This window comes from Furipterus horrens, unplaced genomic scaffold, assembly GCF_987537825.1.
Source record: "Furipterus horrens unplaced genomic scaffold, mFurHor1.1.pri manual_scaffold_17, whole genome shotgun sequence".
NCBI classification, from domain to species: domain Eukaryota; kingdom Metazoa; phylum Chordata; class Mammalia; order Chiroptera; family Furipteridae; genus Furipterus; species Furipterus horrens.
The window spans coordinates 49,843,708-49,869,675 of record NW_028327187.1 but is presented as its reverse complement, the minus strand read 5'-3'; the positions used below and the strand labels follow the sequence as shown (position 1 = coordinate 49,869,675).

Here is a 25,968-nt window from a genome sequence, read left to right as displayed (position 1 = left end):
TATAAATTGCTCCAGAGTGGCAGGCAGCTGTGAACATGATCCCAGAGAAGTTTAGTGGAAATACCATCAAAATCAGGATATAGAATAGTTCTATCACTTGTAAAAACTCTTCTTGTTGTCACTTCAGAGTGACACTCTCCCACATCTCTAAACGCTGGCAACCACTATTTAGTCATCCATTACTATAGTTTTGTTGTTTAGATAATACCATCTAAATGGAACCCTGCAGTATGTAACCTGTTGAATCTGGCTTTATTAACTGGGCATAATGCCTTTGAGATTTATTCAAGTTTTCAAGTTGTTACATGTATCAATTACTGATTCATTTTTATTGCCAAGTGGCTTTCCATGATGTATAGCTACAACAGTTTGTTTATTCATTTACCTTTTGGAGGGCATCTGGGCTGATTCCAGATTTGGCTATTATGAATAGATAGGGTTGCTTGAACATCTGTGTAAAGGTTTTTGTATAAACTTTAGTGTTCATCTCAGTAGGGTAAATATCCAGAAACAGGATTTTTGGATCACATGTTAAGAGCACTTTTTAAAGATATTACTTATTTGTTTTCAGAGAGAGAGGGGAAGGGAGGGATAAAGAGAGGGAGAGAAGTATTGATGAGTGAGAGAAACATCCATCAGTTGCCCTCACATGCCCTCAACTGGGGACCTGTCCCACAACCCAGGCATGTGCCCCAACTGGGAATCAAACTGGCCACCTTTTGGTTTACAGGCCAGTGCTCAATCCCTTGAGCCACACCAACCATGATGATAAGAGTAATTTTTACGTTTAAAATTTTAATAAGTTTTAGAAGAAACTGCCTAATTGTTTTCACATTTCCAACAATGTGATATGTGAGTTCCAGTTTCTCCAGTCTTTCCAACATTTGCTTTTGCTAGTATTTTTATTTTATTAATTCTAATTGGTGAGGAGTTACATTTTATTGTGGTTTTAGTTTGCATTATCTTAATGGTATGAAATATTTTTTCATGTGCTTATTTGCCATTTTACATCATTTTTTTGTCAGGGGTCTGATTATGTTTTCTAGCCCATTTTTAAATTGGGTTGTTTATTTTCTTATTGTTGAGTGTTAAGTTTATATATTCTGGATAAAGTCATTTTTTAGATATGTGACTTGCAAATATTTTCTCCTATTCCATAGCTTGTCTTTTCATTTTCTTCAAAGAGTGCTTCACAGAGCAAAATTTTAAAATTCTGATTAAGTTCAAGTTATCATTTAAAAAATGTACAGTAATTCCCCACTTAACATCGTTTGTAGGTTCTGTGACTTCAGGTAACACGAAATGAATTTTACTGTAGGCTAATTGATATAAACATGAGTTAAGTTTCTGTGGTACCTCATCAATGTTATAATGAAATAACATTATTTGAGGATGTGATATGTTTTTGGTGTCATGTTTAAGAACTGTTTGCCTAAGTAAAGGTTATGCAGACTTGCTCCCATGTTTTCTTCTAAAAGTTTTATATTTTCTATTTAGATTTATGACTTGGCTTTTACGTAAGTCATTAGGTTAAGTGTGTTATATTATATATAATGTTCAATTGCTCTACTACCATCCTTTGAAAAGGCTGTGCCTTCTCCACTGACTTGCTTTTGCACTATTGCAAAAAGTCAAATGATTTATATTAGTGTGGTTTTATTTTTGGATGATTTTGTTTCACTGATCACTGTCTTGCCTCAGCCAGTATTGCATTGTTTTGATCACTGCAACTTTATATTGTAAATCTTATAAACAAGTAGTGCAATTTCTTCATTTCTCTTCTCTGTTTTTAAAATTATTTTAGCTATTCTACTTTCCTTGCCCTTATACATTTTGGAATCAGTTTACTTGTATCGACAAAATATCCTGATGGGATTTTGATCATAATTGCATTGAATCTATAGGCCATTTTTGGTAAGAGTTGACATTTCCCTATGTTGAAACTTTCAATCCTTGAACATGGTATGGATTTCTACTTATTTATGTTTTCTATGATTTACTTCATCAACTTCTTGCAGTTCTCATTTTATAGATTATGTATATATTTTGTTGGATTTATATATATGTCTTTCATATATAAATATGAAATTTATATTGTAAATATTATTTTTCTATAATTTGGTTTCCATTTTTACACTGCTATTATGTAGAAATGTTACTGATGTTTGTGTGTTGACCTTGCAATCCTGCAAACTTGCTAAAATCATGTATTAGTTCTAGGAACTGTTTTTTAGATTCCTTGGGATTTTCTACACATATAATAATGTTCTTTGCAAATAGGAGTAGTTTTGTTTCTTCCTTTCCAAACTCCATTGTTTTTGTTGCCTTATTGCACTGGCTAAGATTACCAGTATCTTGCTAAATTGTAGTTCTGAGAGCAGGCACCCTTGTGTTTTTCCTATGTTAGTGGTGGAAGTACTCAGTCTTGCATCATTCAGTATGATGTTTGGGCATATAGTTGTTTTTATTTATTTTTTTTATTTTGGTTTTTCAATTACAGTTGTCCCCTTTTCCCCTAATTTCTCTATATAGTTGTTTTTAGATGCCCTTATCTAGTTGAGGAAGTTCCTACTATTTCCAGTTTGTTGATATTTTTATCATGAGTTGATAATGAATTTTGACAAATGCCTTTCTATATCAATTAATATGATCATGTACTTTCTATTCTTTAAACTGTTAATTTGGGGGTTTTTATTAATTCAACTTCAAATATTGACTCAACCTTTTATTACCATGACACACCCCACTTGGTGATGGAGTATTTATTATTTTTATATTGCTGCATTAGACTTGCTAACATTTTATGGAGGATTTTTGTGTCTGCATTCATGAGGGATGTTAACTTAGTCTTAGTTTTCTTTCTCCTCCTCCTTTTTTTGGCACATTCTCTTCCTGGTTTTGGTACCTGGGTAGTAATAGTCTCATAAAATGAGTTGAGAAATGTTTCCCTCTCTTTTGTGGACAAAATTTTATAAATATTTGATAGAATCGGTCACTGAAACCATTTAGGTCTGGGGATTTCTTATTTAGAAGATTTTAAGTATGAATTCAATTTCTGTAATAGGACTGATCAGGTTATTTTATCTAGCTTGAGTTTCGGTAATTTGTGGATTTAGAGGACATTCTTTATTTCATCTAAGTTCTCAAAACTATGTGCATAGAAATATTCATAGTATCCCCTGTAGTATCCCTATAATTGCAGGGGGTCTGTAGTGATATCCCTTCTTTCTCTCCTGACATTGGTAGATTTTTTACTTCTCTCTTTTTATCCTTGTTATTCTGCCTAGAGTTTTATCAACTGTACTGATTTTTTAAAAGACAAGCTTTTGGTTTCATTGATATTCTCTATTGTTTTTGTTCTTAATTTCATTGATTTATACCCTTCTCTTTATTATTTTACTTATTCCTTCTTCTTGCTTTGCCTTTATTTTGCTCTTTTTTTCCTGGATTCTTAAGGTGGAAGTTTGAATTACTGATTTGAGACCATTCTTTATTTTTAATATAAGAATTTAACATCTCACCCTTTTTGTTATGTTGTACTTTCATTTATGTCTAGTTCATAAAATTATATAGTTTTCTTTAAGAATTCTTCTCTATGGATTTGCCTTTGTAGCCACTCATAGAATTTGTCATCTGTTTCATATCTTTTGGTTCTTGGTTGTAATCAGTGCTAAATTGAAAAATAAGTAATCTCATGAAGGCTTTAATAGCTTTACTTGCTGTTACAAATAATAATGTGGTATTCACTTACATTGCTTTATTAAGGATAATAATAACTATCACGTATTGAGTGCTTACTATGTCCTAGGTATTGTTGATCACTTTATGTGATCATATCTCATTAAGTTCTCCAGCAACCATTTTAGCTAGGTACTGTTATTAGACCTGTTTTAAGACTGAGGAGACTGACACCCGTATTTTAAGTGACACGTTCAGAGTCACTAGGCTAGTAATTAACTATGTCTTACTATGTATCATGTGTCTTTCACTGTACTGTGTACTTTTTCTAAGCACTTTACACATATTGACTCCTTATAATAATCTTACGAGTTGGTTCTGTTATTGTTCCCATTACAGTATTCCCTCACTCATCGTGGGTATTATGTTCTAGACCCCCCCCCCGCAATAGGCAAAAATCCGCGAAGTAGGAACCTTACATTTATTTTAGTATTTATACATATTTTAAGGCTTTATAAACCCTTCCCATACACTTATAAAGCGTTCCCAGTCCCTTATTAACCTTTCCCACTCCCTTGTTAACCTTTTCCACATTTTTATAAACACTACTTATGTTCTTAAGCATATTCTACACTCTTAAACCTACATAACTTTAACAACATATGTATACAGTACTGCAAAATCCCACGATATAGTGAAAAATCCGCGATAAATAATTAAATATAATATTGAAAAAAATCCCGTGATACAGTGAGGCTGCAATAAGTGACCCGCAATATAGAGCGTGACTACTGTATACAGATGAGGGAACTCTCACAGGACACAGGACCTTCTACTGGCCCATTATCCATGCCCATACCCAGTAGAAATCTGGGTTTCAGGCTGGAGGTTGGTATAGAGTAGTCAGTCGCTTACCTGTTAGGCTGTGCAGAGTTTGTAGAGGGCAGTTGCACTGTGTAATTGGGACAGTTTTGCCAGAAAAGACACAGGGTGTTCTAGTGCCTTTAGATATGACCCTCGCTGCCTCACTGGCATCCCAGAATTTTTTCCTGCCTGGCCTACAATCTGACACACTCACGCACTCACATACATACATACATACATTCGGAACTTGTGTAATGTTCATGTCATAAATTTGAAGCTGGGTACAGTGGCAAAAAAGATAGGCTTGAAACTTGGGGAGACCTGAATATGACTTCTCCCTCTGATACTTATTATCTATGTGATCTTGGGCAAGTCACTTAATCACTTAGTGCTTTGGTTTTCTCAGCTATGCAGTTTAAGAAGATGACGATTATAATAAAAAACATTTGAGGATTAAATGAGATGATGCATTTCAATACTTAGCCTAGTGATTGGCACATCAAAATGCTCAACACATATTAGATATTTTTGTAATTATTGATATGCAAGACCTTTTATATATTATGGGTAATTCACACTTTGGCATATATCTAACTTGTGAAACTGAATTTTGAGAACTCAGAATGAGGTCTGCTTTTATCTAAGAAATTTATAAGTCATTTTGAATCTCGGTGTTTATCTTCTTTATCTTTCGCCTTCCACAGCTCTTGGGATCAATTCCAACACCCCCAAGAGTTAACTTTTGGTGCCCTGGTTTCTAATTGGCTTTGTGTAAATGCCAGCATTTAAAGCAAATGGCAAAGACTGGCACCACCGTCTCTTAGGCTGAGTGCATCATAAAGAGGTTTATACTGTGGCTGTCACATAGGAAGGGCAGACAGGCTAGACTACTTCACCTGAATCCTGGAATTGTTGTTAATGACCCCTGCTCTAGGCACTGAGGCTTAAGCCATAGTTTTCAGCAGTCAGTTTCTCAGAGCATGGAGTATCCCCACAAGTGTTGTAAAAGCATGGTAACCTGGCCAGCCTGGGGAAGTCAGAGTGGCACTGAATTGGTGTACCTTCTCCCTCTGATGAACCAAGCCAAGTCCTGTTAAAGCAGGGTTTTTTTTGATGGCCTGCCATGATTTCAGAGCATTCTCCTCCTGGTCATTCCCTGAAAGCATATTAAAAGTCTTGGAGAGTGGATGATGGAGGTGATAGAGAGACACCTGATGCCAAAAAGAAGGAAAAAGGAGTGTCCCTCACTCTGCCTGAGGTCATTTTTGTAAAGGACTGAGGCAGGGAGGATCTGATAGAAGGCAACAAGAGGGATGTAAGAGTTTGGGACCTGGAGTCAGATAAACTTGGGTTTGAATCCTGTCTCTTAAGTGTGCTGTTGATCAGGTGACTTTGCTTCTTTGTACCTGGTTTCCTCATCAATGAAATGGGGAAAATAATGGTACCTATCTGATAGAATTGCTGTAAAAAATTAAGTGATAGTGTTTGTGTAAAGTGGTTAATTAAGATATACCATCCTCATGGCATTGGTGACAAGAGCATTGGTAAGAAACACACTGGCAAGAATGAGAAGCGGCCTTGGAGCTAATGTGCTATTTCCCTGGGCTCCTTGTAAGTTCTCTTAATCTTAGGCACACACCTGTGAGCTCCTAGAGACGAGCTCAAGTCCTAGGGGTCTTCAAGGTATGCACTTCTTTTCTATTCCTGGTATAGGAGAAATCCCAGTGTCTCAGGGCTGCTGTGTTAGTGTGTAGGTAAGAGATCAAGAGAGGGAAAGAGCTAGAGTGAGGGATATTCCTGAGGTCTAGGAGGCATGTTGACTCAGCAGTGGTTGTACCTGGCCCATCAAATCAGCTATTCTTCAGGAGGAACAGTGTGTCTTTCTTTGCTTCTCTTGCTAGTAAGGGACCATTTGTCTTTACTCATAAAGAAAGATGCTTACTAGAGCCCCAGGGTCCCAGCTGGTTAGGAGCCCAGTTCCACAGTCATGCACTTCTTTCCTTTGTACATGACAAATGATACTGTGTCCTTTGCCAAGGACTTCCTGGCAGGTGGAGTGGCTGTGGCCATCTCCGAGACAGCTGTAGTGCCCATCGAGCGGGTAAGGCTGCTGCTGCAGGTGCAGCATGCCAGCAGGCTATTCACTGCAGATAAGCAGTACAAGGGCATCCTAGACTGCATGGTTCGTATCCCCAAGGAGTAGGGAGTCCTGCCTTCTGGAGTGGTAACCTGACTGATGTCATAAGATACTTCCCCACCCAGGCTTTCAACTTTGCCTTCAAAGATAAATACAAGCAGATCTTCCTGGGTGGTGTGGACAATAGAACCCAGTTTTGGTGGTACTTTGCAGGAAATCTGGCATCGGGTGGTGCTGCTGGGGCCACCTCTTTGAGTTTTGTGTATTCTCTTGATTTTGCCCATACCTGTCTAGCAGCTGATGTGGGCAAAGCTGGAGCTGAAAGGGAATTTAAAGGCCTCAGTGACTGCCTGGTTAAGATCTACAAATCTGATGGGATTAAGGGGCTTTAATATGTCTGTGCAGGGTATTATCATCTACCGAGCTGCTTACTTTGGTATCTGTGGCACTGCAAAGGGAATGATCAAGATCCCAAGGATACTCACATTTTCACCAGCTGGATGACTGCACAGTCCGTTGCAGCGGTGGCTGGATTGACTTTCTATTTTTTTGATACTATTTGTGACCACATGGTGGTGCAGTCAGGGTGCAAAGGAACTGATATGTACACAGGCATGCTCGACTGCTGGAGTAAAATTGCTGGTGATGAAGGAGGCAAAGCTTTTTTCAAGGATGCATGGTACAGTGTTCTCAGAGGCATGGATGGTGCTCTCATGCTTTTCTTATTGATGAAGTCAAGTAGTTCACATAAGTTATTTCCTAGTCTTCCCCTCCGCCCCCTGTGTACAGGCTTGTTTATTATGTAACATATCTTGACTATTCATGACAAACTCTTGGCTGTCTATCAATGGCAACTATTTACTGGTTGAAAATGGCAAGCAATAATATTCATGTGACCAGGTTTCTCTTAAAGCCACTTCCGTGATGATTATGGGACTCAATGTATTTTTTATCTCAGTCACTACTGATAAACAACAAATTTGAAGAAATAAAAAAAATATCTGAAATATATGTATATATAAAGAAAGGTGCTTAAATCCATCCTAAGAGTCCTCATAGGTGAAGTTTGTTTCTGACTTGGTTGTTCTCGACTTATAAGGGGTTTGAGGTTTCTAGTGTGTGTTTTAACACATCTGGTATTGGGAAACAGTATCACTACAGGATGCTGGAACCGCCACCTTCTCCCCACCATCCATTCCTTTAAAGTAACAGAGCCCTGCTCTGGCTGGTGTGGCTCAGTGGATTGAGCACCAGCCTGCAAACCAAAGGGTCACTGGTTCAATTCCCAGTCATGGCACATAACTGGGTTGCGGGCCAGGTCCCCAGTTGGGGGCACATGAGAGGCAACCACACATTGGTGTTTCTCTCCCTCTCTCTTTCCCTTCCCCTCTCTCTAAAAAGAATTCAATAAAATCTTTAAAGTCACAGAGCTCCATATATAAAATAGATCAAAGGAATCCTGGAAGGTTGCCACTTCTGCCCTCAGGACTCTGAAGGCATTTCTAAGAAGGTGCGGGAACAATTTGCAAAACACTGCAGTTGGCTCTCTGGGTTGCACTAGCCTTTTTATGACCAGGTTGCCTTTTGGGGAAAAGGATTAGAGGTAGCCCTGTAAATAAGGAGCCCTCTTATAAGAAATAGGTCTCTACTTTAACAACAGTTGGCCACTGCAGTTCCCCTTTTTTAGTGCCAGTGTAGCTGCAGCAGTTGAAGCCATTGACTGGGACTGACCAGATGTTTAGAGAGCTCAGAGCTCATTATGTAATGAAGTGTTGTAACCAAAGTGTGTTCCAGAGGTGTTTGGGAGATTTTGAGGCAGTGATGATGCTCTTCAGAACATTTTAGTTAATACAAAATATACAGCTTTTTATTTATTATCCAGAGCTGTTCTGCAGAGATCCACTTGTTTACATGTTCTCTGATATGGCATGACATAACCTGACACACTTTTGTCTACCCATCCATCAGAAGTTGAGTGTGACCTAGACTTTATCTTTCTTCCTCTCCAGGCTACAGATGCACATGTTGAATGGAGCTCTCCTGGCCTTGCTGTTTCCTGTGGTAAATACCCGGCTGGTAAGTAGCCTCTTCTAGGAATGTAACAGTAACATACAAAACAGCATTTTCTCACTATTTCGTTATCCATTGCTTATCCTTATCCTTAGCTCATGTATGTATATGAGTGTTAAGTGTATATACACACACACACACACACCACCACCACCACCACCACCACCACCACCACCCCTACCACCCCTGAACAACATGGATTTGAACTGTGCAGGTACAGTTAGGTGGATTTTTTAAAATAAATGCATAAAGTACTGTAAATGTATTTTCTTTTTCTTATGATTTTGTTAATAACATTTTATTTTCTCTAGCTTATTTATTATAATACAGTATATAATCCATAAAATATGCAAAATATGTGTTACTCAACTGTTTATGTTATTGCAAAGGCTTCTGGTCAACAGTAGGCTATTAGCAGTTAAGTTTTGGGAGAGCCAAAGTTACACATGGATTTTTTATTGTGTGTGGGGGGGGGTCGACGTCCCTAACACCCCCTGTGTTGTTCAAGGGTCAGCTGTATTTTATTTTGAGGTTTGATGCAGCGGTATTTGGATACAGTGGAGCATGATGGGAATAGGAGTATTTTGTGATTTAGGCCAGAACCAGGACAGACCAAAAAGCCTATAGAAGGTCCTGATGAGGTTTGGAGGAGAGAATATGGGCTGGGGGTCCCACACATTAGACAGAGGCTTCTAGATATTTTGAAGGGTCTCTAGTGTGGACTCAGTCACAGTGGACCAGGATAATCTGCTGCAGAGCTTTAAAGCCCATCTTCTTTGTGAGGAACCCCTTTTGGCAAGAATTAGATTCCTTCCCCATCTGTCCAAATGCACAGGGAAGTTTGGGTCACACACCCCACCCTGTGGCTAGCAGGTAGAATCCCATTTTGGCAGGAAGCTGGGTGATAAACCAGCATAGAGAGAAGTGGGAGCTACAGGATGGGGTGGCAAGACCCTGTCTTCAGATTTCTCCTGTGGGAGTTTAAGGGATTAGCAGGCCATGTTAGAAAGCTTGGGTAAAGAAATCACTGGTAAATCCTTCCTTCTACTTTCTATTTTCATGATTTAAATTTGCTTCATGCATTAAGATCATAGTCTGAATCTCAAAATGATAATTTTTCCTCTTTGGATAACATATAACTTACAAGGTCTTTTCACATAACAGTTGTGTAAGGTTGCTTGGGCAAGTTTCATGGCCTTTAGTCGCAGAGGAAGAAACTGATGTTCAGGGAGTTACACACACAGACACACACACACAGTGGAGCTTAAGCCTCCAGATCCTACAACCACAGCTTTACTTACTCTCTCTGAGGCTTTAGTCACTCCCTCCCCACAAATACTCATGTATATCCTTATGATTGCCAGACTTTTTCTAGATGCATACAGTAGTCCCTTTCTATATCATGGTTTACTTATTGCGGCCTCACTGTATTGCAGGATTTTAAAAAATATTATATTTAATTATCGCAGATTTTTCGCTATATCGTGGGATTTTGCGGTACTGTATACGTATGTTGTTAAAGTTACGTAGGTTTAAGAGTGTAGAATAAATGTAAGGTTCCTACTTCGCTGGGGGATCTAGAATGTAAAACCCGTGATAAGTGAGGGAATACTGTATTATACATCAATACAAATTAAAAGAAAAATCATTCATCTAAAGCAGTAATTTTGAACACTTAGTATGTTCCAGGATCACCTAGGGGTACTGTAAAGAAAGAAACGAACAAGTAAACTGACAAACAAATAAATAAATAAACACCGATGCCCAGCCCCACCCCCACCTCGCTCAGATCACAGGTTTCAGTTCTTGACTTGTGATGCAGCCTGGTACAGTGATTTAAAAAAGTCCCTTCTAACGTGGAGCTGCAGTTGAGAGCCGCTGATTTTGTGCAGGGACTCTGAAACTTAATGCCCATACCAGTCACCTAAGGGAATGGCTAAAAAAAGACGCTTGCCAGACCCCATCCCCAGAAGGTCTCATTGAGAGGGTCTGGGGTCATACCAGGGAATGCCGATTGCATGGGCTCTCAGACCACTCTTGGAAAATCAGTGTTTTAGTAGCTCAAAATTCAAAGTTATTTCAAGTAATTCAAAGTGTGGTTCAAGGTTAGCATCAGGTGGGTGCTGCTTGTTAGAAATGCAGAATTTCAGGCCCCATCTCAGACCTACTGCTTCAAAATATGCATTTTAATGGGGCCCCCAGGTGGCTTATATGGCCTAGGTCCTTTGTCCCAAAGAGCAGGAAGCACCTTATAGGTTGACCATTCAACCTCCTGAAGCGGGAACACCAGGCTGAAAGAGGGCAGGCCTTACAGCAGGTCCTCAAATAACATCATTTTCCTTATAACGAGATGTCCTAGGACCATAACTCCTGTTTATATCAATTAGCCTCTGGTAAAATTGGTTTCATTATACATCATTTCGCTTATAGTTGCCGACCCTATCAACGACGTTAAATGAGGACTTACTCTATTGTCTCTCTTGTCTCTGTCATAGTAGGCCTGGCACATTACGTTGAGTGTTCCCCTGTTAGCTGCAATCAGCAGGCACAGGCTGCTGCCATAAGGAACCCGTGCCCTCTCTCTGCATTTGTCCATGCTGTGTCACTTACTTGACTTCACATAGTGAACTGTGGAATCAGAACTCCTGCCTTGGTCTCAGAGCTATAGGGGATAATACCCAAGAATGGTGTAAACTGAACAAATTGAAAATACATTTACTGGCTCAGGTTTGTGGAGCAGTGCTGGAGCTCAGGTTACTCCCTACCTGTGGAAGTAACCTGCTAAGGCAGGGAAGTGGATTCAATGCTGTCATATTCCATCTCTCTGATCACTGTTACTGTTTTCACGAAAGATTTAGAGGTCAGGCAGAGAGAAATCTGTTATCTTTTTCCATTTTTTAGTAGCTCTGTCAGATTCAAGGAAGGAGTGGCCCACCAGAAAATTGCCCATAGAGTTACTGTTCTTGAATGTGAGTGCATCTAGCCCACAACTTTGGCCAAATAGCCCCTGCCATCAGTTGAGGTGGATATGGTTCCTCTGAACAGGTCACTTTCATCTCTCCTCTTAGTGGGACCTTCCCCCCAAGGAAAGATGAAAAGTTCTCCCTGCAGAACCCCTGAACATAAGCAGATGTTATGATTCCTGTTGTACAGGCTTGAAAATAAAGGTCCCAGAAGGCCCATCCACATACCTGAAGTCAGAATGCTGGTGATGACGTTTTCATTCAATCAATATTGTGTTACACCAAAAGTATATATCTTCACTAAGCTTTCTGGTGTTTCCTTTGCCAATTTAACATCAACACCAACAACAATAACAATAACAGCTGATACTTCTTGAGTGTTTACTATGTGCCTGGTACTGTTCTAAGTGCTTTCCATAGACTTGTTTATTTAATCCTCACAATACACTTGGGAGGCAAAGTCCTCTTACTATCCCCAAGATCAAGGTGCCAGCAGGGTTGGTTTTTCCTCTGAAGCCTCTCTCCTTGGCTTGCAGAGGGTTGCCCTCTTACTGCCACTTCATATGGTCTTTTCTCTGTGTACACATATCCCTGGTGTCTCTCTATGTCCAAATTTTCTCTTCTTATAAGGACACCCATCAGATTGGATTAGTGCCCACCATGATGGTTTCACCCTATCTCCAAATATAGTCACATTCGGAGGTACCAGAGATTAGGGCTTCAGCATATGAATTGGATAGGTGGCATAAGTCAACCCTTAATAGCTTTACTACTCTATACAGAAAACAATGTTTCTCTCTCCTCCCATCTTTCTTCCTACTCCTTCCTTCCCTCCCTTTTCCCTTTTCTCCTCCTTCCCCACTCTCATGGCATATTTGCTATTATATTTGTTGTAATATCTAATACTTTCCAAATAAATCGCAAGCTGTAGCCAACCAGCTTATCAAGAATGTTCAAGCCCTGGCTGCTGTGGCTCAGTGGATTGAGCGTCAGCCTGCGAACCAAGTGTCGCTGGTTCGATTCCCAGTCAGGGCACATGACTAGGTTGCATGTCAGGTCCCCAGTTGGGGGCACGAGTGAGAGGCAACCACACAGTGATGTTTCTCTCTCTCTCTTTCTCTTTTCCCCTCTCTCTAAAAATAAAAAGAAATCAACAAACAAATAAATAATGTTCAAGTAATGTTTCTTAACATCAAACTTCTTTAATGAGCTTTCTCTTAACTAGTAACGTCAATCATCTCTTAAACAATTTTGGTGTTCTTTTCTAAAATGAAACTAAGAAAAGTTCATGATGTTGGGCATTTGTCTTGATAACTGGCTTTGGTCTGGTTATTTTAAAAGGTTGGGACTCCTCCTGGGCTGCTTCTGGTCTTCAGGAGTTTAATTTTATAACCCCCTAGTTGAGCTCAGATTGACTTAAACTAAGACAGGAAGATAGGCAACTCTTTTTTAAACCTTTCGATCCAATTAGGAAGGAAGCCAACCTCTGACTTTTGCCCTTCCTTCTTGTCCCTTTATATTTTTAATCTCCTTTCTTTGTTCATTATCAGTAATGAGAAAGCAAGGAAAATAAAATGAACTAATTAGGTTGTGTGCCATTAGCAGAGACAAACATACATTCACGTATGTAAAGACAGCAGAGAGGGTTGGAGGAAATTGCTACAGTCATCTAAAGGATTGGCGGTCATCAATAAATTTCCATGTACTGCACTCTGTCCTTTGACTCATTGGCACCAGCTTGAGAATGCCCAGGTTCCAGTTCCTCCTGGTTCTCCATCTTAAAAGCTGACACCTTAGAAGAAGGATTGTGTATTCCAATAGCCTGTATTACAAGTAAGTGTTCTTTGCTGCCAGAATTCTGGAAAAGGTCTCTTTCTGGCTTCAGATGAAGCATCTTAAGGGCAATTTTTCTTTTCCTTCTTAGAGGGAAGGAGGGGAAATGCACCATGGAACTATTGATTATTAGATTCGTCGGCAGCCGTCCGTCTCGAGAGACGATGGTGTAGCTTCTTAAGAGTCTATCTGCACTGCCGAGAATGGCTGTGCAGGCCAACTCGGGAGTGACATGGTATCTGTCTCCTCCCGTGTTGAATCGACATCTTGCGATGACGCTGGAGTGTCCTCTCCAGTGAAGCTGAAGCTACAGAGCCTGGGCAGGGTGATATGGAGGGTCTGCTGTTGCCCATGCAGCAGACCCCCCCTCTCTTCGCAGCTGAAGGGTCCAAGGGAAAGACAGAGTCAATACAGCTTGGCTTCAGGTGCGCCGCAGGAGTTGCCGGTGTTGACTACAACGTCAAACCGCCTTAGGGACTCCGGCTCCGGATTTTCTGTCGGGGTTTACTCCCTTAGCCTTTCCCCTGAAGAGGTATGCCGCAAGGCAGCAGAGGTTTTTTGGAGTCAGAGTTTTCCTTCTCTGAATTATTAGATTAGCAGAGAGCTAAAAGCTCATCTAGTCTAATCTTATCTCCTTGAGGGGGAATTCAGGAGGATAAATGACTTGCTTAAGAAGCCAAAGTGGGTGCCCCCAGAACCCAGGTCTCCTGATTCAGGTGTCAGGGCTCTTTTTGTATTGTCTGACTGAAATTCAGGGTGAGTTTGAACACTAGTCATGTGTCTTAGCTTCCCTTCCTCTAAACAGTTGAGGAGGATCATAGACACTTCCTAGATAAATACACAAATACATTTGCATATAGTTTCGCTAGGGACACACACACTGCCACCTCCTGCCCTTCTCCCTACAAGCCCATCTATGGATCTAATATTAAGATTCCCCTGCCCAAGCTGTCAGTAGGCCAGGGTTTGGAGAGTAGATGTACTGCCTAGTTTGTAAGCTCTTTGTTTACAGACAAAGAGCTTTTTGGCCTGATGGTGATGCCACGTTCCTTATCTGTGCCTGTGACTTTGCAAAGAATATCTTCCTTTCTAGGCTAAACCACCTTCTGGAAAATGAAAGCCAAGAAGTGGGAGCTAAGTAGGGTGCCTGTCGAACCTACTTACATATTAGCTTTTCAATTACTGCTCTTACCTTGCAAAACTGGCGACCTGGCCCTCAGAATGAGGCACTGTGTCCAAGCTGCATTCCCAGCCCTGTTTCTTTTGCTCTCTGAGGCCCACAAGAGTTTCTTTCAAATGCAGTGTTTTGAGGAAGGAATATTGGAAACACAAAAGAAACTTAAGATACTACATCAGCCCCCTTCCCAGACCTAAGACTCTAGTGAGGCCTATATAGTTGTGTTTGCAGCCATCTATCTTCCACTAGACTAATAATGAGAAAAATGATAATTATTTCTTTCACCAAGCTCCTTCTAAAAGGCCAAAAGCCTAGAGTTTATTATCTCATTATCAAAATTGCTCATTCTTGTGTGTCCATGTTGATTTATTATGTTAATTATTTTTCCCTCCTTTACCACCACCCCTTCCTTTTGCCCAGTGCTTTTTTCTTAGGTGGTTCTTTTGAATGTTTTGAACTGTCAGATTGAATGGAAGAGGTTAGTAATGACTTTTGTTACAGGGCCAGCTACCCACCACCCACAGTCACTTCCCTGTTCTTGGGACACAACCTTACCGCTGGCATACCTTGTACCCATGTGTGCTGCTGGTGAAACTTTGCTGTCACCAATGCAAATAGGCTTGTAAAGCTTCACTCTTGCTAATTGGCACGTTGAAATGTGCTAATTGACCTACACAAGTTATTTCTGTGACTGGCAAATTGAGCAATTAAAAAATATATATAGTTTAGATTTTGGACCTGAACTAGGAACACAATGTCCCTCTGCTTTCCTGAGAGTACTCGAAACATAAAAAAAAACCTGGTTTCAAAACAGCCCTTGGCTTTCTGAAGAATTGATTTGGGCAAAATTGCACCTCAACCTACAAAGGTCAGTGAATTTCTGATCAAATGAGTGCAAGGTGTGTGAGGATGTGGAGGTTGAGAAGACTCTGGGGTTCCTGGTCCAAACTAAATTATGGGGATGACCCTAGAACATGTAGTTACTACCTTTATTTTAAGATTCATCTTTGAGAATCTTGCATTCTCTGCAAATCAAGCCCAGCCACATCAGTCAATATACAGATTTTTATTGTGTACTTTCCTGTGTCAAGTATTGTGCTGAATGCTGCAGGGGATGCAGCGGCAGTTGTGGTACAATCCTGGCATCCAAGAAACTTGCATTTAGAAATATAAGGCATAAATGCCTGCAAAGTTAAGGCGAAATTAGAGCCAAAATTGTGAAAAAGGAAAATCACAAGGCAGTTCAGGCTTAATGGCTAACATGTAATTGTTTCGAGTTCTAAGAAATGGGAAGATTAATATTACCATTTATAGAGCACCAATTATGTGCCAGGTAATTTACATATTATAACTCATTTCTACAAGGACTGTATTGAGGTAATAGGCTCCGAGATATTAAATAACTTGTTCAGAGTTACATGGTTTATAAGTGCTAAAGCTAAACCTGTAACCTGTGCACTTTGCACTCCAGCACACTATCTCCTAGAGCAGCGATCTCCAACCTTTTTGGCACCAGGGACCATTTTTGTGGAAGACAATTTTTCCTTGGATGGGATTGTGGGGGATGTTTTCAGAATTATTCCCATGCTTTACATTCAAGCTCACCTCCTGATGTGCAGCCTGGTTCCTAACAGGCCCTCCCCCAGCCTGGAGGTTGGGGATCCCTGTCCTAGAGTGATCATTAAGTGGACCAGGAAAGCTTGAAAGGCAATTAGAGTATGCACGTAAATGGCAGAGGAAGGAGGCAATTCAAGAGAAGGGAATGCCATGGCCAGTAGAAAACAGTAAACTCATTATTGAAATTCTGAAGAACAGGATGGGGAATCATGGATTCCAGTTGTCTATATAGACTTTGTCATTTATACACAAATTGTCAGAAGACATTCTCTGATGCTCCCTCTGTATGCTCATTGGTAAACCACTCAATCAGAGCAGTATGAAGAGAAGCTAATCATTTTACCCCACCAACTTTCAGTACCCCCCTTGTTGATAAGCTGTGTTAAAGGTTTGTGTATCTTTCCATTTTTATTTTGCTCATAAATGTAGATGAAGAGTTTCATGTTTCTAGGATTGTTGGTTTTTTGGATTTAGTTTTCCTTGGCATTCTATTGTAAACAGTACTCCAGTATATTTTCCTTTAACATAATAGGAGATAATCAGTAATCTTTTCAGGTATGGAGATAACTCATTCTTTTCTGATAACTGCTTAGCACACCATCATTTCATTGGACTTTATATTCAGCCTGTCTCCAGGTTCTCAGCAGTGCTTCATAACTATTCTCTGTGGGCATGGATAGTGTCTTTTGCAGTGCCTTTCCCCTGCAGGGCCTCACACCTAGCACATGATAGGTATCCACAGACAGAATAAGTGAATTAGCCGACCAGCCTGAACCTCTGTGATGCTCAGAGAAATTACAAGGATCCCTTTCATATACCTGAGATCTTGGGTGTGAAGATACAGGGAGGATAGAGAATATTTTTCCTAGGTAAAATAGTTTTGAAATTAATTAATTAACTAATTTTTAGGGAGAGTGGAAGGGAAGGAGAGAAAGGGAGAGAAACATCAATGTGTGGTTGCCTCTTGCACGCTCCCAACTGGGTACCTGGCCCACAACCCAGACATGTGCCTTGACTGGAAATGGAACCAGCGACCCTTTGGTTCACAGGCCAGTGCTCAGTCCACTGAGGCACATCAGCCAGGGCTAAAATGTTTTATAAAGCACTTAAAATAATAATGTATTTTTCTGTTTACAATAAAAGACATTTACTCTTGAAAATTTGTAAGGTACAGAAAAGTATAAAATATAAAAGTCACCGATACAAAGGTGGTTTTCTTTCAATACATGAAAAAGGAAACAACAAAAAGCACTAGGCTTTTGTGCCTTCCTCTTTACAAATATGTAAATTTTTTCTTTACAGAAGTAATATATGTTTATAATAGAAAAAGAAAACACAGAAAAACACCAGTATAAAACAGAAATTATTGAGCAGTAAGAGCTGTTAGCATTGTTAGCTGTGTATTCTCAAAGTCTTCTTGTTATTGCATAGATGTTGAGTCAGTATATTATAGTGATCAAATGTACAGTCTGGGGCCAGCCTGTCTGTGGCTCCTCTGCCTTTAGCCCTGTGACCTTGGATAAATCACAGCTCCTGTGACCTCATTTTCTTATCTGGAAAATAGTACACAGATGATTAGAAATAATGTGCCACGCCCATGCCTGGCACATAGTATGTGCTAATGAGTGTAAGATGCCATCATTGTTGTTACTATACCTAATATTATTTCAGAAATTGAGGGGGTTCCTATTTACATGTGGTTTTGATGTTAGTTTTCAGAAGTTTAGCCCCAGCTCCTTGAGCTATTGGGTGATGCTGACGTGAAGGGGGTTTTGTTTCTAAATTGCCTTGCTGAGGGAGATTAAACTTCCCTGGCAGGCTTGCTTTTCCACACTGACTTACAGCTCCTTTGTTTTTTACATGTTTCCAAACTGCCTGTTTGATTAGGGAACTGGCCAGCTCTTTCACCTCTCTCCTGACAGGTGAGTTAGGCCCTCCTAGTTATTCTTACATTTGAATAAAATGGCCAGAACTTTGGGTTTGTCATGAGGCCCAAGCCCCTGAGCCATGGAGGGAATGACGGCAGTGACAATGCCATGCAGCAACCTTTTTGCCTCCAGAACTTGATGTTCTTTGTCTTTGTTTTGATTTCCTTAAATGGAATAAGAAAGAATAGCCTTTAGCAGTTGTAACCAATCATCTTTTCCTGCAGCCTGGACCTACTACCCCAAGCAGTGTTTTTTTATGCAGTAAAAGCTTTATCTAGCTTTTGTTTTTTCACTCTAGTCAGTGGACCAGTGGTTCTTAACTGCAACTAGAATCATCAGAGCCGATTTCAAAACATAACCAGTTTAAGAAAGCACTGCAGGCAATTCCAGGGTAGCTCTGCTGTGCACCCTCTTCCATTCCCATCCTGCCACTGACTGGGGCCTGGAGCATTGAAAAATGAACTTTACCTCATCAAGCATTAGTTTTCTTATTTGTTCACCGGCATTAGGAATATCTGTTCTCCCTCCCTCACAGATAGCTTATAAAGAAAACATAAGAAATAATAAAAGATAGTAAGAGCAAGGAGCTTTGAAAAAAAATTAAAAGCACTATACACGTGAATACTTGCCTTGTTCTTTCTCTTTTCAATCGGTTTTTGGGGGAGTAATTTAAATATAATTTATATAGCAAAACTGTCTTTTAAAGGGTATGATTACGTGTTTTCTAGTATTTCAGGGTTGTGCAACCATTACCACTGTTTAATTTTAGAATATTTTCATCATCCCCAAAAGAAGCATTGTACACATTAGTAATGTCTCTCTGTTCTCCCATCTCCAGGCCCTGGCAACCACTAATCTGCTTTCTGTCTCTGTATTTGTCTGTTCTGGACATTTAATGTAAACTGAATCATATAATATGTGGCCTTTTCTAACAGACTTTTCCCACTTAGCATAAAGTTTGAAGTTCCTCCATATAGTTGCATGTGTTAGTACTTCATTCCTTTTTATAGCCAAATAGTATTTCCTTGTATGAAATGTTAACCTAAAAATAAAGTGCCCAAGTGAGGAAAAATAGGTGTTCATTTGAAATCCTAAAGAATAGCTATTTGGGAAGCAATGATTCAGGCAGAAACCCAAAAAGTGTTCTGATTAGGAGATGAAGGCCAGGGGTATTTATGAGAGGGGGAAGGCAAACAATTGCATGAGTTAGAAGAAAGGCATTTCTATAGGAGAAGATAAGCTAACATAGTGATCCTAACTCTATTGAATGTCTTTAATTTTCAGCCCAGTAGTTAGAATGTCTGCTTCTTGTTATCTATGCAAACAGTTGTTTGGACTGCAGTGCTGCTTTAGGCCCAGTCAAAGGTTATTTTGCCCAGTTTAGCATTCCAAAAATTAGAGGAGTAAGATATACAAGTCAGTTCCTCTGGGATTGATGCTCCAACTCCATTTTGAAGTGTCTCCATTTATATCATTTTTCACAGATATACCACATTTTGTTCATCCATCCATTCACTGATGAACATTTAGGTTGTTTCCACCTTTTGGCTATTGTGAATAGTGCTGCTATGAACATTTGTGTGAAATTATCTGTTTGAATGTCTGTTTGGGTAGATGGCTAGAGTAATTGCTGAGTCACATGGTAACTCCATGTTTTAACCTTTTGAGGAACTTCCAGATTGCTTTCCAAAGTGGCTCTACCATTTTATACTTCTACTACCAAGGTATGAGGATTCCAGTTTCTCTGCATCCTCACCAACTCTTTATTGCCTGACCTTTTTTATTTATAACATTCCTAGTAGTTATGTGTAGTAGTAACTCACTGTGGGTTTGATTGTATTTCCTGATGACTAATGATATTGCATACCATTTAGGTACTTATTAGTCATTTGTACATCCTTTTTGGAGAATTGTCTTTTCAAAGCCTTTCTTGTGTTTTTATTGGGTTATTTGTTTTTTATTGTTCAATTGTGAGAGTAATTTCTGTGTTTTGGACACTAGAGTCTCATCGGATATATGATTTTAAATATTTTCTCCCATTTTTTGGGTTGTCTTTGCATTTTATTGATGATATCCTTTGGAGCACAAAACGTTTAAACATTGACAAAGTCTAATCTCTAATTTCTTATTTTCTGCTTGTGCTTTTGGTGTCATATGTAGGAAACTATTGCCTAACCCAAGGTCACAAACTTTTGTGAGTATGTTTTCTTGTAAGAGTTTCATGGTGTTGGAACTTGCACTTAGGTCTATGATCCATTTCAAGTAAATTTATATACATAGTATGAGGAAGGGGTCAAAATTCATTCTTTTGTATATTCAGTCAACCCAGTACCATTTGTTAAAAATACTTTTTTCTTTTGAAGTTTGTTGGCACCCTTGTCAAAAACCTATCAAAAGTAAATGTAAGGGTTTATTTCTGGACCATGAATTCTATTCCATTGATGTATAAGTCCATCCTTATGCCAGTACCACACTGTCTTTGATTATGGTGGCTTCATGAAAAGTTTGAAACTGAAAAGTGTGAGTTCTCCAAATTTCTTCTTCTCTTTCAGTATTGTTTTGACCATTCTGGGACTCTTGTATTGCCATATGAATTACAAGATCATTTTGTCAGTTTCTTCAAAGTATCCAACTAGGACTTTGATAGGGCTAGCATTAACTGTAGATCAATTTAAGGAATATTGCCACATTAACAATATTAAGTCTTTCAATCCGTAAACATGGGATATCTATCTATTTACTTAATCTTGAATTTATTTCAGTGATGTTTTGTAGTTTTGGAGTATAGGTTTTATACTTCTTTTGTTAACTTTATCCCTGTATATTTTGTTCTTCTTTATGGTATTGCAAATGGAATTGTTTTCTTAATTTTATTTTCAGATTGTTCATGCTACTTTGTAGAAATACAGTTCCTTTTTCTGTATTGCATTTATATTCTGCAACCTTACAGAACTCATTTATTACTGCTAATATTTTTGTGTGTGTATTTTTTAGATTTTATGTACACAAGATCATGTTATGTACAAATGGTGATAGTTCTTTCTTTCCAATCTGATTATCTGGTATTTCTTTTTCTTGCCCAGTTGCCATGGCTAGAACCTCCAGTACAGTGTTTAATAGAAGTGGTGAAAGTGGACATCCTTATCTTGTTCTTCATATTAGGGGGCAATCATGCAATCTTTCATCATCAAGTATGATTTTAGCTGTGAATTTTTCACAGGTGCTCTTATGAGGCTGAGGAGGTTCATTTAGTGACCTTTAACAAATGTCTGTTGTTGGGGAACTGAGGGTAATAGAATGTTGCTTAATGTGGAGGTACTTAGTCATTTGGAATTTGAAATTGCTTAGGGTGAGAAAATTTCTTCTTTTTCCATTGTGGTGCTTCAGGGGTTCAGAGTTATCTACATTAAAATTAAAATATGGAATCTGAAGTATATTAAGAAGAACAGTCAAAGCTAATAGAGTTTCTGTTAAAATACAGTGATACTGCATTGCCATGAGGGAATTAGAGGTAAATATTATATTTCAGGGCTGGCAAATTGTAGGAGCTCAATAAATGCTTATTGAACAGTTGGTATGCTTAGTTTAGGTGTATTAGTCAGCTGGGACTACCATAACAAAACCATAGACTGACGTAAGCAACAAATTTGTTTCTCACAGTTCTGGAGGCTGGAAGTTCAAGATCAAGGTGTCAGCATGGTTGTATTCTGGTGAGGGCCTCCTTTTTGTGTTCTCATGTGGCAGGGACAGAGCCCTCAGACTCTCTGGTGTCTCTTTTTATAAGGGCAGTAATCCCATTGTGCAGGCCTCACCATCACGAACTCATTTAAACCTAATTATTCCCAAAGGGTCAGCCTTCAGATATCTTCACATTGGGAGTTAGGGCTTCACCATATGAATTTTGATGGGGTGGTGGAACAGGCATAGAGTCCACAGCAATAGGTTAGAATACTAATATCAATAAATCCTAGGTGCGGTATGGGCAAATTTGAAATACTATAATTCATAATATCACCAAATGTGGGGCTCAGACATTCACAATAATAGCTACCATGTATTGAGGGCCTACATATGTGCCCAGAACTTTGGTAGATTCATTACTTCCCTTATCTCAGTTCATCCTCACAGTAGCCTTGAAATTTAGGTGATCTCATTTATACAGAGGTGTAAACTGAGACAGACACAAAGATATTAAGCAATCCTTCCAAAGGCTCTCAACTGGTTCAATGGCTGCTGATGAGAGGGAATGTTGTGTATTAGAACCCAAGTTTATGTTTCCAAAGCCCATTCTCTTTCCACTACACTATGCTGCCTTCCTCACTGTACACTGAGTTCTTGCAACTTGAATTGTGGTCCATAGGTCAACAGAAATGGCCTCCCCTGGGAACTTGTTAGAAATTCAGATTCTCCAGCCCCAACCCAGAGTGAGAATTTGCATTTTAAGAAAATCTCCTAGGGGATTGGTGTGCACATGGAATTTTGGGACGGCCTGGGAAGCAAAATCAGGAGAAAGCAAAATGACCAATACATATATAGTATACAAAGGAGCAAAGGCAACCAACCCAGTACTACTCAGCTCTTATTCTGCTTCTGTTGTTTCTTTTTTTTTTTTTTTTTTTTCTGTTGTTTCTTTAAGGAGACCTAGTTTTGAACAGCTGTGGGTCATGTATAGAGATGGAGGTCTTCCAACTATTGTAAATGAAGTCTAAACTATAGGACTTTACAAAAGTTAAGAGATTTTTTACTTTAATAGTCAATATATGTGTTATACTTCAATAAAAGCAAAGTAAAAAGAAATTAGAACCTGAAATCCATTGCAGGTGAATTTTAAAATTTGTAGAGCATAAATAGGTACCCTAAACTGAGGTTGACTAGCTATTCTGATTTTTGAAAAGAAGCCAAGGTAAAATTCTGAGAGTTCTAGATCCTTGATAATCCCATCCAGAACAGCCTCTAGCCAAATTAAGGAACAATGTATGAAGCAGATGATTGCATAAACAGAAGGGAGAAATAGGCAAAGCTCTCATTATGCCCTCCTCTTACCTCAACAGCTATCCTCCCAGCTTCCCCTTATGTCCTACACATTTGGACTTTTAAGTAAAGTGACTTGAGACTTTAAGACAAACTGAGGATTTAGAAAATCCAAGGGGAGAGTAATCACTTCTAAGTCCCGGTACTTCCTGGATGCCAGGTGAGGAAGCTTTGATGGTAGGAGCTGACTCAGGGAAGAAGTTTGGGGCAGAAAAAATGTTGCATAAGTTAGGAGGTTGTAAAATGTAGTGGCTAGTATGTGTATAATTTTGTGTATATAATTTTTTAAAGTTTATTTATTTATTTATTTTCAGAGAGAGGGGAAGGGAGGGAGAAAGAGAGGGAGAAAAACATCACTGTGTGGTTGCCTCTTGTGTACCCACAACTGGGAACCTGGCTCACAACCCATGTATGTGCCCTGACTGGAAATTGAACCAGTGACCTTTTGATTCACAGGCCAGCACTCAATCCACTGAGCCATACCAGACAGGACTAAAGTTTTATATTTTAGAAAATTGAAAAGTATATAAAGGTAGAAAAATTGCTCAGCTTCAGCAGTTGTCAGCTCACAGCTCACAGCTCACAGCCTTACAAACCTTATCCCTGGATGATTTTGAAGGAAATCTCATTTACTTTTAAGTGTCAATATTTCATTGTTCACCTCTAAAATATAAGGACTCTTTTTAATATATATATAATTGCAATACCATTGTCGTATCTATAATAATTGTCAATAATTCTGTAATATGAAATACCCAGTCAGCAGAGCACAGGTTTCTAATCCAGTCAGGTCACAGTTCCATTCTTGCTTCTATAACATCAGTGGCTCTTCTCTAAGCCTGTTCTATACTGTAAAATGAGGATGATCATAATAATTTCTAAACCTTCAATAAAATAATACCTGTAAAGTGCTTACCACAATGCTTGATACTACTGTAAGTGCTCAGTAAAGATTAGCTAAGATTATTATTTATTAATACTCTAAAATATTTGAGTTTCTATTCAGGACCTTTAAGAATGGTTTTGCCCTGGCCAGGTAGCTCAGTTGGTTAGAGTATCGTTCTGATACACCAAAGTCACGGGTTTGATCCCCAGTTGGGGCACATACAAAAAGCAACCACTGGAATGCATAAATAAGTGGAACAACAAGTCAGTCTCTCTCTCTCTTTCTCTCTCTCCCTCATTCTTTCTTTCTCTCTCTCATCAATAAATATAAAGGGTAAAGTGGGCCAAATATATGGAGATTGAAGGTAAAATCTATATGACCTTATGGACCAATGTCACACAAATAAATTTAATTTAAAAATAAAATCAATTAAAAAAACAATGGTTTTTACTTACAATCAAGAGGCACATTTGGAGCACAGGAAGAAAACAAAACGACTTTCCAAGTGGCTTCCAAAGCTGCCAAGAGAACACTGATTTGAGTTGTAGTTCAAAATGATAGGGTCCTTGATTTCCCGCCAGTGTATAGAGTTTATTCCCCCTGAGATTTCCTGTTCATTGTGGTAGAAGCTTGTGTATATCGAATAGTTAGTTTCTCTTCTGCCCTGGAAGAGAGAGGAGAGCCAGCTGGGATGTGGGGTGACAGTGCTGAAACACATTCAGGGCAGGGAGGGGCACTGCAAGAAGATGGAGGACAGTGGCCTCAAGAGTCCTTGCTCAAGAAAGGAAGTCCTAAGTTCCCTGGGTAGTCCTGCGCTTAAAGCTCCATCTTGTGGGGACAGGCCTGAGAAACTCTGCATCTGTGCATGAGGTCTGGTGGCTTGGGGCAGGCTCATCCTGTTGCGTTGCTCTAAGAATAATTTCCTTTACTCTGGGACCGCCTCACTCTCTGCTGCCTGTTCTAGGCATCAGCTGAAAGGTTTTTAATGAAAATGGAACCCAAAGGAGGAAGATAAGGTATCTGAAATGAGAGAACACCAGGTGTTTCATTTTGTCTGAAGGTTCAAGTAAGGAAAAGCAATTAGCAGCTGCTACTGATTGAGCCACAGACACCTACTAAATGAAAATCTGTTAAACCAGTCAGGCTCAGCACCACAAATGTGTATGCTGTTGCTGGGAATTGTAAATGATGTTGGCCCCAAATACGTGTGGGTGGGGTGGGGTTGCTACAGGGGGGCTGTAGGCTGCAGAGTATGGGGAGTTCTGAAGAAGCTGAACATGTCCATACAGACCAGGAGTATGTTTTTCTAAGATGACAGCAACTTAGAAATGGCTAATTGGTGGGTGAATGAAGAGGAAGAAAAGAAAATGAATATTCCAGAAGTTGTCTGGTTATTCCTTGCTTCTGGCCTGACTAAAGGGTGCCCTCTGGGGGCTATCCCAGAAGGGCAGAGGTAGGACTGAGAGAAGGGTGAGGCCAATCCTGCTGCCCTTCCCCTGATGAGCTAAGAGCACACCTCTGCTCTCCACCAAGGGCAGTGAGTCTCCAGGCTGGAGGAACCCTTAACTCTGTGCTCAGGGCAGTTTACTGCCCTGGGACATTTACACACTGCTGGCTTGAGGAGCAATCTGGATATCTTCTGCTGAGCTCATGCTTTGCTTTGGCTGGGAAAGTGGCTTATTCTTGTTTATAGCTTTGTGCTTTCCAGGATTCTTTTCCAAGTAGATATTAACTACTGCTGTCCACTTCCATGTTTCTGAGGCATGTTGAAACACAGACAATGG

At 39.5% G+C, this 25,968-nt stretch overlaps 1 protein-coding gene across 11 annotated transcripts in view; it reads left to right on the top strand.

Moving 5' to 3' along the window:
- The window catches only part of TMEM164 (transmembrane protein 164), a 272,899-nt gene that overhangs the window by 147,748 nt on the left and 99,183 nt on the right, over nucleotides 1–25,968 (top strand). For all 11 annotated transcript variants that reach the window (XM_090265431.1, XM_090265430.1, XM_090265428.1 and 8 more), the window contains one exon: nucleotides 8,689–8,755. In XM_090265431.1, the coding sequence (XP_090121557.1) occupies nucleotides 8,689–8,755 (67 nt within the window). The remainder of the gene's footprint in view (nucleotides 1–8,688; nucleotides 8,756–25,968) is intronic.